Source organism: Lycium barbarum, chromosome 1, assembly GCF_019175385.1.
Source record: "Lycium barbarum isolate Lr01 chromosome 1, ASM1917538v2, whole genome shotgun sequence".
Lineage (NCBI taxonomy): Eukaryota > Viridiplantae > Streptophyta > Magnoliopsida > Solanales > Solanaceae > Lycium > Lycium barbarum.
The window spans coordinates 170,241,306-170,260,186 of record NC_083337.1 but is presented as its reverse complement, the minus strand read 5'-3'; the positions used below and the strand labels follow the sequence as shown (position 1 = coordinate 170,260,186).

Sequence of the window (18,881 nt, the reverse complement as noted above, 5' to 3'; positions counted from 1 at the left end):
AAATGCAAAAATAAGGCAAACGCATATACATGAGACTATAAATGTGCACTTAAACCAATAAATACTCGCTAATCGCAATTTTGCAGCTTTCAATTAACTCGGATTTTTTTTTACACTTGAATAATTAAAAAACAATAACTTTAACCAATAAAAATCCTTAAAAAAAGAAATTTCAAATTAAGAAATTTCTTTTTTTTAAGGATTTTCTTCTCGGCTTTACAGTTTTCTTAATTTGAAATTTCTTTTACACTTGAAATACTGAACTTAGAAATTTCTTAATTTGAAATTTCTTTTTTTAAGGATTTTTATTGGTTAAAGTTATTGTTTTTTAATTATTCAAGTGTAAAAAAAAATCCGAGTTAATTGAAAGTTGCAAAATTGCGATTAGCGAGTATTTATTGGTTTAAGTGCACATTTATAGTCTCATGTATATGCGTTTGCCTTATTTTTGCATTTTAAAAAAAATATTTTGTGATATATTTAGGGCTTGTTTGGCCATGAAAATTGTGAGTGTTTGAAAAATATAGTTTTTGTTTTCAAAACAACTGAAAAACTTGAAAAATACACTTTGAGTAAGTTTAAGTGTCTATCTGGTCACCTTATAAGTTTATATGCCTATCTTACAAAACATGCCAAGTTTAAGGGTCCATCTAGGTATTAAGCCCAGTAGGAAAAAGAACATCTTTAGGTTCACTTCAGTATCTGTTTTGTCTTTTTTGGTAGAATATTTTGTCTCTCTCCAATAGACGACGACAACAACAACAACATACCCAGTGAAATCCCACAGTGCGTGGTTTGGGGAGGATAAAATATACGTAGACCTTACCCCCATCTCGGAAGATAGAGAGGTTGTTTCCGAAAGACCCTCGGCTCAAGAGAAAACATGATGAGAAAACGTCAGATAAGCACAAACAGTTCAAAGCAATACGAAAATGAAACTAACGAAAGCGAAAAAAGCCATGATAAAGCAGTTTGAGAAAAAAGAAATAATAGCTACCACAGATAAATACGATAATTGTGGTACAAGGAACAACATATAGTTGCACGAATCAAAGGAAAGGAAAATGAAGATCAAAGCTGCGACTACTAGTACGACGGTATGCGAGGGACTACCTACTAGCCTTTTACCCTAATCTAAGTTCTCCATAGCCTCCTATCTAAGGTCACGTCCTCGGTAAGCTATAACTGCGCCATGTCCTGTCTAAGCAACCTCTCCCCAATACTTCTTCGGCCTACCTCTACCTCTTCTGATACTGTCCATAGCCAACCTCTCACACCTCCGCACTGAGGCATCTGTGTCTCTCCTCTTCACATGGCCAAACCATCTCAGCCGCGCTTCCCGCATCTCGTCCTCCACTGATGAGACTACCACCTTATCTCGAATATCTTCATTCCTAATCCTATCTCGCCTAGTGTGGCCACACATCCATCGCAACCAAATGTAATTAATACTATACATAGACAGGTGCAGATGTAGCTCTCATACTACAGGCTTACGTTAATTCAATATTTTTGTCGACGTAAAATAAATCAGAAAAGCCATAAAAAAAATTTGCCAAATAATATATAGAGCTAAAACCAAAATTAGAAATAAAATAAAGTTTGGTGCTAAGTACTTAAAGTATAAACATCATGTAATATTGTAATTAATGGCATATACATAGACAGTCTATTGCCAGTTTATGTGAATTCAATATTTTTGTCTACTAAGATAAATAAGAAAGACATGAAATTTTGACAAATATTATATAGAACTGAAACTAAAATTGGTGCTAAGTACTTAAAAAATAAATCCGTAAAGTATAAATATCACTCACATTTTAAATGCGATTGCAAGATTTCGCTTCCACCTTAATTTGTGATTTCCTTTTCATTATGTTATCTTCAGCCATGCATAAAAGAAAAAAAATATAAACACAGGTGGTTATAGTCTAGATGGAACAATTTTGTCTCTAAGTTATTGGCCATTGATTTTGCCTCGAATTGGTAAATTTTCCTCTTATTTTTGGAAAATTAAATATTCATGCATGATTATTGAAATTAGTTATGAATTAAGGAGTGTCGTAATACCACTAGAAAAGATGAATGATCACCGCCATCCCACTAAATTTTAAAAACGGCACCACTGATTTACCGGACAGCATGCATTGAGTTGTCGATTCTACATAGTTTTTGAAGGTGAGATAAAAATGATTTTTGAAAGTTGAAATTGTGTTTTGACATGCATTTTACTTGAAAAGAAGTTGAAGTTTGTAAGTAGAAACTTTCAAAAACTTGAAAAACTAATCTAAACCCCTTTTTGAAACTTAAAAAATTACATCTTTAAAAAATGTCCAAAAACTAATCACTTTTTATAACCAAACAATGTTTTCAAAATATTTCCTTTTAAAAAAAAGTTAAAAAAAAAAAAAAAAACTTACGGCCAAGCAGGATCTAATGATCAAGTAAATCTCAATAGTATCTTGGATCCACTGGCTTCTTAGAATTTTAATGGTTTGGATGTATCCAATTTTTTGTTTGAGTTTTTGCACACCCAAAAAAAAAAAAAAACAACTAACAGACTTTTACATTAACATTGTTCCCAAAGAAATTGTGCATCGATGAACCATAAAAAGAATAAACAATAAAAAATGTTAATATTGTTAAAAATCCCACATCGGTGGGCTAAATAGAATATGGTTTCCTTATATTGACTTAGGCAATCTTTCTCTCATATATTAACTTTTGGGTTTGAGTTAAGTCCAAAATCTATTCTTTACATGATATTAAAGTCAGAGTCGCCCAATTCACGCACGCATATATATACACACCTACTCCACTTCTTTTCATGATCTATCTCCATGTTGTGGGATTAGGGTATGTATGTTCTTGCAATGTTGTTGTGGCTTTTATCTAGGATACTATTGAAATTTATTGAACCATTAAGTACTAGACTTGATCCTCTAGATGGAGCTTATTGACTAATTGACTATTATTTTCAACACAAAGTATAGATATGTATAGAAGACGAATTCAAAATTTAAAATTTATGAATTCGATCGAGTTTGATATTCTATTACTTTACAACTCATTTAATTTACTAGGTTCAAATTCAATTATTCGAATGTTTTAACATTCGAGCTAAAACTATGTCATGTGAACCCATAATTACTTAGAGCCTGTTTGGATGGGCTTATGGCTTTAAGCTGAAAACAGCTTATAAGTCAAAAAAAAAAAGTTGGGGTAGCCCAACTTATTTTTTTTGGCTTATAAGTTATTTTCAGCTTATAAGCTGCTTTAGATAAGTTAAGTCAAATTGACTCAATTATTTTTTTGAGCTTATTTTAAACACAAAATGACTTTAAGCTGGTCAGTCAAACACTCAAAAAAACTAAAAACAGCTTATAAGCCAACTTATAAGCCAATCCAAACGGGCTCTTACTCTACTGCATCTACTATTGAGATAGACCACTAAATTAAATTCTAACCAATAATTTTATAAGTACGATGCATTTAGTGTTTCGAACTTTGTACTTTGAACTAATCAAATATAAGTTCTAGATTCGTCTATAGTTAATGACATTCCCAACCCTTATATTTTCTCTTAAAAAATATACAACAAGCATTTGAATTCATTGATATGGCGTAACGGTACGAATTAAAAAAAATGTATATATTGATGTGCAATAGACATAAATGTGCCGGACCATTTTTATCTTTGCTGTTAATTACTACGAGTTCGCGACTTTTGTAGGACAAAAAAAAAAGTTGAACTAACACAAAAAAATAATATATATATATATATATATATATATATATATATATATATATATATATATATAAGTAGGTCTCACGCACTAATTTAGTGCGTGAAAGAACCAAACTGCAAAAATAAAAATTTGGCCTTTCACGCGTGAAATTCTTGCGTGAATGAAGCTAACAAAAACCCCTGCTTTGATTGGTGTTTACCACACATAAGATAACGGCTTCCGAATGTGAAAGCTTAAACGTTCATGCCTATAATTGATGTTTACTATGTAGTGTGCAGTAATTACAAGGTAACCGTCAGATGTTGGAGGCAGGCACGATTAGTACTAAAATGAGAATTATTTTTTGTTTAACTCATTTTTTAACTTCTATTTTTTAATTTTAGTAAATATTTTTTGTTTAACTCATTTTACTTGTCAAGTTATTTTTTACACGATTTTTTAAGGAAACGTCAATTAGAATTATAATTTCACTAATTTAACTTATTAATTATTTGATCTTCATTTAATACTATTTTTCTTTTATGACATTAATCTCTTTTCACATTTATTAGAGTAAGGAAAAAATGAAAAAGTAATCAAATTCTATCTTATTTTAATATATAAGTATTTTAAGTATGTTGTTGTACAATAATTTCATTTGCTCTCACTAATGGGTTGATACGCATGTGGCAATAAATTCATCATTATTGATTTAATTGTTTGATTTTTTAATATAGGATGCACTTTTTTTTTTTCATTGTTTATTTTTTTAATATGTGATTCACTTTTTTTTGTTTTAATATTGCTTGATTTGTTTAATATGAGGCCACATTTTTTTTTAATATTAGTTGTTGTTTAATATATACGGGACCCATAATTTTTTTTTAAAATTGGAACGGACGACGAAAAAGTTGAGCCAACCGGCTCTTCTATATAGTACAAAAATAGAAACTAGAAAGGATTTGCCCGTGAAAGCACCGGCCCAACCACTATAGCGAACATGATTTTTTCTTCTCTAATTTTTGTTGTCATGGATGAATAATGAAGGAACAAATTTTTAAAAATAATTCTTTTCTCATCAATTTTTGTTATTACTACAACATATTTTATACTTTTGGGGAACACATTAATATTTTTTAGTGTGATGGCCTTGCCATTGCTTGATGTTTAAAGGGAGTCATGCTTTTCCAGGAAAAAAACGTATAGGGAACAAAAGGCCTTCAAGTGTCATTATATCTTTTCTCTCACATTTGCAAGAGCACATATTGCATTATAGCAATTTATTGCAGTGGAATTGAAATTTGATTTAGTTAAAATAATTGTAATTTTTCAAAGAAGAATAAAAAAAGTTCTAACGTGAAATCCTAAAATTGGTGATGTTCTGCACCTTCTACGACTTCGGTGGTGAATGGAAATACTATATCTGGGACCCACGCGTTAAAGAGAATAACAAATAGATGCGTAGCGAGGTCAGGAAATGACTGCCAAATGGGACCACCACAAGTGCACTTCTTTTGGCGGCAATAAAAGGAATTAAGGGCAAATTAGTCAATTCAGCTGAATGGGAAACTTCTCCATTAAAGGTAGTTTTACCCCTCCTTTTGCAATCTATATAGTAAACATCAATTATAGGCATGAATGTTTAAGCTTTCACATTCGGAAGCCGTTATCTTATGTGTGGTAAAAGGTCTCATTCACACACGAAATTCGTGCGTGAAAGACAAAACTTTTATTTTTACAGTTTGATCCTTTCACGCACTAAATTAGTGCATGAAATTTACTTATATATTTTTTTATGTTAGTTTGATTCAACTTTTTTTTTTATGTTAGTTTGATTCAACTTTTTTTTTTGTCCAAAGTCGCGGATTCTAATTACTACCATTGATTTGTGATGTAGACGCGTCATCTGTAATACAGACAATACTATTTTCTGGCTCCACCTTTAGAGTTATCAACATTTGGAGTTTTGGACCACCTTTTATCAAGGTTGTCTCCAAAGTAGTAGTAATACTTTAAAATTAGGGAGGATTGTTACATAATTTGTGTTTAATTTATAATATCCGTATAGTGGAATTATCCCACATTGGAAGGCAAAATAAATTTGAAGGCAATATATAAAAAACTCCATGCTTTTAATTCCATTTAAAATTAAATTAAAATAAAATATGAATTAGTCCAAGTCAAATCACAATGATTTGAAGCACTTGTTTTGCATTACTTCAAGGGTTCAATTGCATGAATATATACTTATTATGTTTTAATTTTAAGTAAAATGACAATTTAAAATAGTATGTTATCAACTTTATAATTGCCGGCTATTCTGAAGAAAGATACAAAGCTTGGAACCGAAACAGAACTAAGCCTTTCATGCACATGAGTGCTTGTCGTCAGCCCGGTTTTCGAAAAGTCTTATTCATATTTTCTAAAATAATATACGGACGATATCACGTGAAGAATGGTAACTTTTTAACGGTTCAAAATTGTGCTTCAACTTTGTCTTTTTATATTTATTTTTCCAACAGCCATTACCATTGATTTACGATCTGTGCGAATTCTTATTTATCTACTCTCCGCGTATGGCCAGAATATTTTGCACATGTTGAATTTGCTTGTGGAAGGTACTTCTTCCAACTCAATTAGTATGTGGCATTTGTGTTTTAATTCTTTTGATAATATAACACTATTCATAATAATGTGAACTTCAAAATTTTAAAAGTATATTGAACAAACTTTTATGTAACACTTTATGTTTATTAAATTAACTTTTCAAAATGAGGCAGAGAAAACATATTAGTGGACATTGAAGTCAGAACGCGTTTAATTTTTGAATTTATAAGCTAACAAAATTAGTTTACGATCATAGATCTGCCTATTTACAAATTTGGTAGACATTCGAAGAGCGTATAAGATAAAACTAACTAAAAATCATAAGTTGGTCATCTCCAACTTGAGCTTATATAAGTAATTTTAGTTTGACAAAAATTTACTATTTATTCTTAATTTTTTTTTTTGAATTCTCAAAATAGTTTTTCCAAAACAAAAACAACAACAACATACCTAGTAGAATTCCACAATGTGAGTTCCGGGGAGAGTAGAGTGTACGCAGACTTTACTCCCACCTTGAAAGATAGGGAGGTTGTTTCCGAAAGACCCTCAGCTCAAGAGATACTTCTAACCTAAAACAAAACCTAAACCTAAGTTAACCTAAAACTTCCTCTTCATTCCACATCAGTCTTTCATTCTTTACCTTTTAAAGATACTTTTAAATTTATAACTTTAGTTTAAAAAAAAAAGGATATTTCACTCATAATTTAAAAAAAAAACGACTTACCACCTTTTTTCTTTATCAAACACATTAAGTACTTATTATCATTTCCAATAGTGTATCAAAATATGTAATTATTCATAAAATTAATTTCACCACTTGGAAGTACTTATCAACACGTAATACTTATCAACTAATTCAAACAAACTCCTAAAACAAAAACAAATAAACTCTTTGTATTACGTGTAAATCTGGCAAGAAGAAATTGATATTGGATTCTGATCAATTCATGCAATAATCCTTTGTCGCACCACCAAAGGATGTGTGGTGAAGCGGATGGGGGTCCTCCCTTAAGTAGAAGTCTCGGGTTCGAGCTCTGGATATGAAAAAAAAAATTGATAGGGATCGCTTTTCCCTAAATGGGACTCTACGCAGCGCGAAGTAAAAAAAAAAATCCCTTGTCGCATCTATGGTCCACTATGATCCATCATCTTAATTATCCTGTCCAAGTTCAACTTTCATTATCTACGTAGCATTTCAAAATTAAGCAAAACATTTATCACTAATAAAAGTTTTAAGTATTATAGTAATTCTAGAGTAACAAACGAATATACTTTGGAATCCCAAACATTTTGTCAGAAAAAGTTACAGCAGGGGCAATTATTGACTAGTACTCCCTCCGTCCCATATACGAACGTGTTATTGCTAGTTGTGGGGAAGGATTAACTACACTATAAAACAATACACCTTGAGTCTTAAATTATTTATCATTTTTTTATTTTATATGCTCTTTAAAAATATTAATTAAAAAGGATATTTAACTAACTTTAATCATATTTATGTCTAAATTATAATCTCTCTTCCTTAAATATTTACTCTATTTATGTGTCATCTCCATTGATGACAAAGTTCTATTAAGGATAAAATGAAAAAAAAAAATTGTACCATGGACATCTAAAATGATAAATAATCTGAGATAACTATTTTTTGTGATCACGATAAATAATTTGAGATGAATAGAGTAATAAATGTGTTCGACGGAGATAATTAATTTAAGTTAACAAAAAAAGGAAACTATTGGGCGTGGCGAACGGAAGATTTTTGGGTGCAAATAGAGAAGTGGGGTTCCTCTATTAAGGACCATTTATTGATCTTAATAACTAGTCACGGCTTCCCATTACCTACATCCTTATCATTTCTTCTACCCAGTTTTCGTACCACTCATTTAATATTGTAAGTTACTATATGGTCTATATTTATCGTGTTAAATTGATCTATAACAATTTTATTTTTAGTATAATATGTAATTTAGCAGTTCAATTAAACGCAATGCTTCTTATATAGGCTGTAAAAATATATGCCAAATATAGAGATAAGGTCAGCGTATATTCTACCATCTTTAGACCCCACTTGTGGGATTACACCGAGCATATTGTTATTGTTGTTGTACCATATAATTTTAAAATCATAAAACCTAAAATTAAACGCATTAAATTTATATTTTAAATCCATCTCGAAGTAATTTTACATATCGAGCCTCATATAAAATGGGTAACCTATTATATGCACCTCGGTACAATTCAATGGTCAATTAAGTAGGTTGAGAGTCGTGAGGTTTCAGATTCAAATTCCCACGAAGAAAAAAAATATCAAACTTTTTAGTCCCATTTATCTTAGTCTTGACGGATAATTTGGACGCTATAGTCAATAAAAATAACTTGTATACAAATTAATTTACTTATCAACTATTACACAAATTAAATTACTTTTGATGATGGGTGTATGAGTTAAAATTAGGACCACAAACGTGCCAAATTGCGACCCTTTCGGTAAACTTTTGATGTACATATTTCATCGACAGGGCCCATTAACGTAGGACCACAAACATGCCAAATCTTTGTACAGTATAAATCACGTGTTACATACACATTCTAATTTATGTGATCTAAAGAGAATCTTAAATATTTATGTGGATATAAATTATTTTATTAGGGATAAAAGAGAAATTTTATATTTAATTGTTTTTAATTATAGAAATATGACTTTTTGGTTTTTGGAAAAACTAAAAAGTAAAGTTAGACACAAGTACTGCTACTACTGTTTGCTACATATTTCTAGTCGAGGTGCCAGCAGGGACGGACCTAGTAAGAAGCCAGGGGGTTCATCTGAACCCCCTTCGGCGAAAAATTGCACTGTATATACAAGGTGAAATTATTTTTTATGTATATATAGTAGACGTTGAACCCCCTTAGCTTCTTCATTTATGGCTTCTTTATATTTTTGAACCCCCTTGACATAAATTCTGGCTCCGCCACTGGGTGCCAGTATATAAAACTTCAACCAACAAAAAGATTGGGGAATTCAATAATATTTAATATATATATATATATAAGTAATTTTAATTTATAGCGTTGGGGAGATTCGCCCCTAGTGGAACCCAACAGAGCAAAGCCCGAGCCCAATCTTAATCGAGCTATGGACAGAGCTGTGACTAGTATGCTCGTCAACCGGTTTAACCGGAACCGGCCGGTTTCCGGTTTACCGGTTTGAAACCCCAAACCGGAACCGGTCCGGTTCAAAGTGTCCAAAACCTTTTTTTTTTGTATTATATATATATTATAGTATTTATTAGTATATTTACATATGCAATACAGAATATACGTGTATACATATATATATATATATATTAAGTTATATGCTTAAGTTATAGTGTTATACTACATATACCTAAAATATAGTAAGAATATACGTATATATATCAATATACTTAGGTTATATAACTTATATAACTTATAAGTATAACTTAATATATATATATATACCTAAAAAATAGTAAGAATATACTTATATATATCAATATATGTATCAATATAACTTAATATATATAAATATGTTTAAGTTATATATAACTTATATATATGTATAACTTAATATATATATATATATATATATAACTAAAATAATTAAAATATATTAAGAATATACTTATAATGTATATTTTAGTTATTTTTCAAGTATATAACTTTCTAGTTTTTAATTTAAGTAGATGTATATTATAAGTATATTCTTAGTATATTATAGGTATATTCCTAACTTAATAAAAGTAAAAATATGAACACAAGTAAATAGAAGAAAGCTCAATGAGCCATATATTTTATTCATTCTTGGATAACATTTATTTACAAATTGTATTTTTTTTAACTTGCAAATAATACATGAGTTGTACAGAAATAGTAGAATAATAAAATCACCAATTCTGAATCATTTCGTTAATTTCCCCCATATTATATTCTTCCATGGAAATATCTTCAAAGTCTTCCATTTGGTCCGGTCCACTAGCTATCAAATCTTCAATTTCTTCCTCTTCGCCTTCCTCCGCTTCTAAGTTTTGGTTGCATCGCTCCGATCTAATCCAATCGCGAATGCACACTAGTACTTGCAAGCTAAAGCCGGATAATGAATGTCTATGGTCTCCAATTTGCTGTATTCCTTGGCTAAATGCGCTCTCCGCAGCCACGGTTGATATTTGAACCGTAAGGATATCTCGAGCCATTCTTGAAAGTACCGGATAACTTGCCTTGTACTTCTTCCATCATGCTAAGACGTCCAAGTCATCCAGTTCCTTGATATCTACATTTAGCTACATCAAATAAAAGTTATATTCATCAAGTTTGTACTACAAGAAGAAGTTGGCTGTGAATGTAAAACTTTTAAATGCGACAAACCCGACAAGCCCTTTTTGGTACTTTGAGAAGTAGTAGGGCGTGGAGCAACGGGTGTAGCACGTTCTTCCAAATTAGAATAATGAGTAAAACCTTTTCTAAACTCGTCATCAATAGCGAGTTTGGCCTCAGCTAAAGATGGTTGAACTCCCTCTTCAATTTCTAAAAATGTATAAATTTGACTAACCAATGCTTTAGTATAAGACACTTTTAAACAAGGATTTAAAAGAGAACCCAATATAAATAAAGTTGGGATGGGAAAAAAATACTTCTTAAATTTGATTATCATTTCAAAAATAGCCACTTGATAATCGGATTTATATTTATACTCTTGTAAAACTCTAGCTATTTCCGCTAAGTAGACTAAAATTCCGGTTACCGTGGGATAGAATTGTCTAGAAAAAGCAAGAGTTGCATTATAAAAATTTTCTAAGAGTTGAACACATTCTTTAACATATTTCCAATGCGTAAAATTTAACTAATCATCACTATTAATATTATATTTGTTGTGAACTTGTTGTATGGGAATCCTATACTCATATGCTTGTTGTAGCATAATGTAAGTGTAGTTCCACCTAGTCTCAATTTCTACTTGAATTTTCCTAGGTCTAAGGTTATTTTCCACACAAACATTCTTAAAATCTCTAATTCTTCCCCTATTAGCATTACAAAAAAGAAACGCAACCGCATCTCTAATTTTTTGAACAGAATCTTCAAAATGCACAAGACCATCTTTAACAATTAAGTTTAAAATGTGACAACTACATCTTACATGCAAAATATTTCTTAGCGGAGGGTTTAGTTCTCTTTTTATAAGACCAATCGCCTTTGTATTATTAGAAGCATTATCTAAAGCAATACAAAGTGTTTTTCTATAAATGTTAAAAAATCTCATAATAGTAGACATTGAATCGGTTAAAAAATTTCCATTGTGACGACCTTTTCCTTCATCATATAAAAAAGCTATAATTATTTTTTGCATAACCCAGTTGTCATCAACCCAATGACATGTAATAGCAAAAAAAATCTAACTTGTTAAGACTAAGACCCAAATCAGCGGTAAGACAAACATTACAATTTAAAGAATTAAATACATGGCGCAAATAAAATCTATATTTTTTAAACAAATCTATAACATCGGCTCTACAAGTACTTCTAGGAATACCCTCAAATAACGGATTATAACAACGTTGAATGTAAGTAACAAACCCCAAACCCGAGGGAAAGGAAAATGGTAAACAATCATAAGCTACCATTTTAGCTATTTCTACACGCTCTTTTTTCTTGTCATACTTAAAATTTCTACTGGTTCGTGGGTTTATCGTCATTTGAATACCCCCCCCCCCCACACACACACATTTGAACCCGTTTGCTCTCTCCAAACATCCATATGTTTGCTTCTCATATGACCATTTAGTATACCCGTTCCACCATCCTTACCAGTTCCTTGCTTAAAACTAAATACTTGTCCACATAGGGTACATATAGCTGATTGGTTTTCCCTATTCTTAGTCATAAATTTCCAAACTTTAGCTGTTGGCTTACGAGTTCTAGGCGATTTGTCTTGTGTATGTGATTGTGCAGGACATGTATCTCCTATGGGATTTTCGGGGGGTTGTGTTTCATCATCATCATCATCTTCATTAATTTCATTAAAATAACATTAATTTCATTCATCTTCCTATGGATTAATTCAATTATTTCGATGTCTACAATAACATTGATGCTCATGTGTCTCTGTTTCATTTGATAGAGAGCCAAAGATAGCATTGTTGGCCACACTTCGCTTCATTCTTCTTCGACAGACTAAAAAAGAAAGTGTAAAAGGAATGGTAGGAGTATTATATAAGATTTAATTATGAAAACATACTCAACTCTTACAGGTTGATCTACTTGGTTCAACTGTTAGTCAAGCAGGTCATGTTTGGCGAATCATTTTAATGGTTCGGGCCCTTCCTACTCTTCTCACTTAATATTGGAGAACGAAGATGCCCGAAACTGCAGCTATGGAAAAAGTTATGCATGTTGACATTGAAACATAGCATAATGAAGACCCTAAAATTGGTAATAAGGATTTTGGTTTATTCTCTAAACAATTTGTTCATAGACATGGGCTTTTAGTTAATTGGCATAACAAGCACATGGTTTCTTCTTGATATTGCATTTTATAGCCAAACTTCGTTCCCAAAGGACTTTTTTAGTGTAATTGGATGGATCCCTAAAGCTAACACTATGAATGCAATTCAAGAAGTTTACAAAATAGCTAGAGCAGAAACAGTAATTCATGTTTGCTTTGGCGATTCCGTACAACCTTTAGACTCAACCCGACAATCGTAGAGTCAATTCCTCGAATGGTCACTCAACTTATGCAAATCACCTAGTAAAGTCATTTATCTTTTTTTTTTCTTCCACATATGGTCATTGAAGTTTATGCATTTGTCTTACAAAGTAACAAGAGCTAAAAGTCATTTTAAAAGTAAAAGAAAAAGGATCAAAGTAGTCCCTTAAGTTTGGACTTTCAGTTAAAATATCTCTTATTTTTAACACTTAACTATAATAGACCTCCAACTATTTTTCACTTACTTACTTAGTAAATTAGATTGTATTCGTCTTATGGGTAAGTTCATATTATAGATTTTTTTTAAAAAAGGAAACAAATCATAGTATTTAAAAGTAAAAGAAATAAAGTGTGTTAACGTAGAGGGTAAAAAAATAAGTTTTAAAAAAAATTATTTATAAATATCATTTGGATGACCAACTAATTTAAAAAATTATTTATACTATAATATACTAGCACTATATATAGTATCGGAAAAATCCTCAATGACAAGACCTTTCAACCATTCAGCGATTTTTAGCATATGGGACAAACTTGAGATTATACTCTGTTCATTAGAGTTTAGCTCAAGATCACATACAGATTACTTTTTTAATAGAAAGATTTGACCAAAAGTTAAACTTGTTTATTAATTAGGATGACTTGAGACATCACGATAAAAAGAGTACGAAGTTAATAGCTATTCTCGATCTTGAGACATATCCGATCCATTAAGAAAAATAGCATTCCTAAATATGCATCTAATCGTTATATGAGGAAGAAATAAATATCATATTATAATTCTGATTTAGTGGGAATGGGTAAAGGATGTCTTTTCTCTAGGCCTATCACAACATTAATTCCAAAAAGGTTCACATTTATATATATTTCGATCTACTTCAACAAAAGTTTGACCCAATTATTGCCCTACGTACCTCAAAATATGTTTACGTACTTTTTCTTTAATTTGATTTTTCGTCGATTCCGAATACCGATTTAGACGCTTGTGTTATAGTAGTAAATGTTAAAAACGAGTAAGATGAACCTGATCAGCTTATCAATAATAGAACAGTTTTGTTATAAACTTAATAGTATATGTCAAGCCATAATATAATTAAGAGGGTGTTTGGAAAAGTTTATAAGCTGGACAAACTTAATTATCAACACTTTTTGGCTTATTGACACGTTTGATAAATGTCAAAAGTGTTTATGATTTGATCAAATTTTTTACTCGATTTATTTCTAATATCTTTTGTAATATCCATTCTTCCTAAAATATAGATTTAATTATTTCTCTTTTATATTATGTCATTCGTAATTTTTTTTTGCAGAAAATACTTAAAAGTTATATCTTTTGGAAATAGCTTTAAGGATATTTCAATCATTTTAATAGAAAAAGTGTTTATCAATCACTTTTTAACAAACACCATTAACTGCTTATTATCAGTTTCTAACAAATTTATCCTAACACATAATTACTTATTTATAACTAAAAGTGTTTTTCACACTTGATGCTTATCACCTACTTTCAATTCGATAATATGAACGGGCTCTACGTAATTGAAAGTCTGCTTTCTCAATATAACTTGTGCTTTTAGGTAAGATGATCACACAATTTAATATGATATTAAAGTAAGGAAGAGGTCATGGGTTCAATGTGGCACAGACCTTTCCGTTAATTTAAGCTAAGAAAAGGAAACTATTGGGCGTGGTGAACAGAAGATTTTTGGGTGCAACTGGGTATAGTCTAGTGATTTAGGGATAAAAGAGAAATTTTACAATTAATTATTTCTATGAGATCTATTTGTTCGTCCAATAATACTAAACAATGGAGTAATAATAGTATCATCATATAGATATTGCTATACATAAATTAATACAAAGGCGGTCGAATCCAATATTTTAGAATTATAATCTATTTTCGAGACATAAATTGTCACATCGTAAACGCACGAAAAAATCATGCGTTTTTTTCCTACAAAAATTGAAATGGGAATTGTACTTCTACTGTACAGCTCCCTCCCACTGAGACCTGAGTAGTATTAATATCAGCTTCAAGTCCCCATTTTTTGAAAAGATAAACACAATAAAGAGAGAAAATTATTGAACAGAGAAAATATGGGCAGATCTCCATGCTGTGAGAGAGCGGGATTGAAAAGAGGTCCATGGAGCAAAGAAGAAGATGATTTACTTATCAATTACATTAATAAAAATGGCCATCCAAATTGGCGTGCACTTCCTAAACTTGCAGGTACTAATTTTACTTGTGGTCAGCATTATTGGCTTTCGTAAAGCCAATAATGTTGAAGATGTTCTGTTACTCATTACGTTCAAATCCTGAAAATGTTTGATATGAACGCTACAATGTCATTATTTTCAGGTCTATTAAGATGTGGAAAGAGTTGTAGACTCCGATGGACTAATTACTTGAGACCTGATATTAAGAGAGGGAATTTTACTCCTGAAGAAGAAGACACCATTATCAAGTTGCATAAAGTTCTTGGAAATAGGTACGTTTTTTTTTTCCTTCCTTTTTGCCCTTGTTTTTTTCCTTTGCCTTCCAAATGGAAGTACACAACAAATTAAATAATAGAGGATGTGGGTCATGAAGAACGTAGGAGGTGATTTCTAGCTTAGAATAATATCAAGGGCAACTATGCAAATCTATCCTTAACTTTGCGATTTAGAGCAGATATGTCACTCGTTAAAAAAGCGATACATATATACTCGTGCTGTTATATTACTTCTGTTATACAAATGGTGCAAATATACCCTTTTCGCTGTCAGAATTTTTTGAAAAATCATTTAGCTTATATCTTTTAATGAAGAAAATGTCACGCGGCTATAAAAAAAAATAAGCCTCCCATTTTTTTAATAGACTTGTTGTTTTTAAAGCCACGAGGCAATTTATTTTTCTAGTGGGTTGTCTCGTTCGTTTAGAAGAAAATATCTCCCTGGCTTTAAAAAAAAAAAAAAAAAGCCTGCCCATTTTTAAAAATGAACCAGAGCCGATCCACCAGAAAAAAAAATTATCATACAGCTTTAAAAAAAATAAGTCTACCAAAAATAAATAGGTTCACTTTTTTTTTTTTAAGTCACATGATATTTTTTTAATTAAAGAACAAACTAAATGATTTTTTTTAAAAAAAAATTATGTCAGCGAAAAGGGTTGCACCATTTGTGTAGCAACAGGGGTATATATGCACCACTTTTTTAACGAAGGTATATCTTCTCTAAATCACAAAATTGAGGGGTATATTTGCACCTTTTCCCTAATCTCCATAATGCTCGATCATAATCAGAGGCAAAGTTAGAATTAAATTATGATGAGTTCAACATTTAAAGTTCTTAGCATATTGAACTCATTACATTTCTTAGAAATAAATTTAATATTTATCAAAGTTTAGTATTTTTTTTTTCCACACGTCTATGTAAAAATTACTGATTACAGTTGAACCCATCGCACACACTTGATTCGTCTCTGGACAGGCTTAAAACCATAATAGTCCCAAACACAGTTTATGGAACATATTATGATAGAGTCAATAAAAATGTTTGGTTTTGACATGACAATTTTTTGCAGGTGGTCTGCGATTGCAGCAAGACTTCCAGGAAGAACAGACAACGAAATAAAAAACGTTTGGCATACTCGTCTGAAGAAGAAAATGAATGAATCTCAATCTGGAGCAACACCGGAGATACAAGAAGAAACAATGGAAACATCAAAATTCGAAGAAAACTTGAACATACATTCGAAGCCCGAAAATTCTAATTTGGACATACATTTGGAGCCCAAAAATTCTAAGGATAATTCTGAAATATCAAGTCCTAAAATGAATCCCGAAATTCAGCAACAACCAAGTTCTTCCTTATGTTCATCATCATCGATATCATTGAGTGATGATTCATGTTCAAACACAACTGATACGAGTTCACTTGTAAACGAGTCAAGAGATCAAATAATGTTGGATAATTTGCTTGAAGTTGATGACGATTTCTGGTCCGAGGTACTATGGGCACCGGTCAATGACTTTAATAATAATGACAATAATCTTGATTTGTCATTAGTGGAGGAAAATTACCAGATTAATTCAAGCTTGAACGATAACTGGCTTTGGGATGATCTTTTTTCAAGATCCAATGAGTTGATGTTAGAATTGCCTGAAATATGAATCTTGGATCCGCCTTTGTAATGAAGGGCAACTCTTTTTTGGATGGCTTAGTGACAATTGAGAAGGACAAAAGTGTATGGCATAACATATATGCTTATGTGTCTCTGTTTCATTTGACAAAGAACTAAACACAGCATTGTTGTCCACAATTCGCTTCATTCTTCTCCTACAGACTAAAAAAGAGAGTACCAGCATAAAAGGGATGGAAGGAGTATCATAGAAGATTTAATTAGGAAAACATACTCAGCTCTTACAGGTTGATCCACTTGGTTCAACTGTTCGTCAAGCAGGTCATGTTTGGCGAATCATTTTAATGGTTTGGGCCCTTCCTACTCTTCTGACATAATATTGGAGAACGAAGATGCCCGAAATTGCAGATATGGAAAAAGTTATGCATGTAGACATTGAAACATTGCATAATGAAGACCTAAAATAGCTGCTAGTAATAAGGATTTTGGTTTATTCTCTAAACAATTTGTTCGTAGACATGGGCTTCAGTTAATTGGGATAACAAGCACATGGTTGCTTCTTGATATTACTTTTTATAGCCAAACTTCGTTCCAAATTAAAAGGACTTTTTTAGTGTAATTGGATGGATCCCTAAAGCTAACACTATGAATGCAATTCAAGAAGTTTACAAAATAGCCACAGCACAAACAGTAGTTCATGTTTGCTTTGGCACTTTTGTCACGACCCAACCCCGTAGGCCGTGACTAGTGTCCGATCTGGGCACTCAAACGCATTTTAGTATATGGTAGAAGCCGACAAGGCTTTATTTCAAATTTAGATAATTTCCAGAAAAATTTCGGCAGAGTTTCCTTTATTTTACGGACTATCCCATATACCCTGCACGCAGAAAATACCAACAAAGGTCACACAGGGCCAACAAAGCAACATTTAAATATATGCGGACCGGCCGCCGCGACGAATGGGATCGCCCAAACACAACATAAGCACACATCTGTACAGAAAGACCCCAACCCACAAACATGTCTACAGACCTCTAAACAGACCGACAGAATCATATGACGGGACAGGGCCCCGCCGTACCCATGAACGAGAGTATACATATATAGAAATGACAGATTGTACCAAAAGATGGGCTCTGAAGAAGAGAGCGCCCCAAAATAGCAGAAATAGGATCCTAAGCGGGCGGATCAGCGAACCTGTCGTCGGTACCTGCGCGGCATGAAAACGCAGCCCCCGAAGAAAGGGGGTCAGTACGAAATATGTACCGAATATGTAAAGCTGAGTCACAGAAGTAAAATCATAACTAGTACAGAAAATGAGTATAAAATCCAAAGTGTCAAATGCATATTTTCAAAACATACAGAATGTGTACAGAAGCATATGTCATATCGTATCCGGCCCCTACCAAGGGACTCGGCAGACAGAACGTGGCCACCCTCCCGACGCTGGTGCCACAACACAGAGAAATCAGAATAGGGACATAGCCCCGTATCATAATATATCACAGTGTTTTAAAAGGCGGGGGCGTAAGGCGAGGCGTTTTATGTCTGCCTCAGCGAGGCGTAAGCCCCGAGGCACGAGGCGTAAGCCTCATGGGACTTTAATTTTTAGTATTTTATAAAATGATATAATTATAATAAATACTTTTAAATTGGTTAAATAACGTAAAAAATTGAAGAAAACAATAAATAAGTGATATATATATAT

General features: G+C 31.9%; 1 protein-coding gene across 1 annotated transcript; it reads left to right on the top strand.

Moving 5' to 3' along the window:
- Positions 1 to 15,029: 15,029 nt before the first annotated feature.
- Positions 15,030 to 17,848, top strand: LOC132607826 (transcription factor MYB13-like). Its single transcript, XM_060321905.1, has 3 exons — positions 15,030 to 15,283; positions 15,413 to 15,542; positions 16,616 to 17,848. Exons 1-3 carry the CDS (start codon positions 15,151 to 15,153, stop codon positions 17,202 to 17,204), a joined length of 852 nt encoding a protein of 283 aa, XP_060177888.1. The 5' UTR covers positions 15,030 to 15,150; the 3' UTR covers positions 17,205 to 17,848.
- The last annotated feature ends 1,033 nt before the right edge of the window (positions 17,849 to 18,881 follow it).

Coding starts and splice junctions, on each gene's coding strand:
- LOC132607826 (XM_060321905.1), top strand. CDS start 15,151: ATGGGCAGATCTCCATGCTGTGAGAGAGCGGGATTGAAAAGAGGTCCA. Junction 15,284..15,412: donor TGCACTTCCTAAACTTGCAG/GTACTAATTTTA, acceptor CATTATTTTCAG/GTCTATTAAGATGTGGAAAG. Junction 15,543..16,615: donor CATAAAGTTCTTGGAAATAG/GTACGTTTTTTT, acceptor AATTTTTTGCAG/GTGGTCTGCGATTGCAGCAA.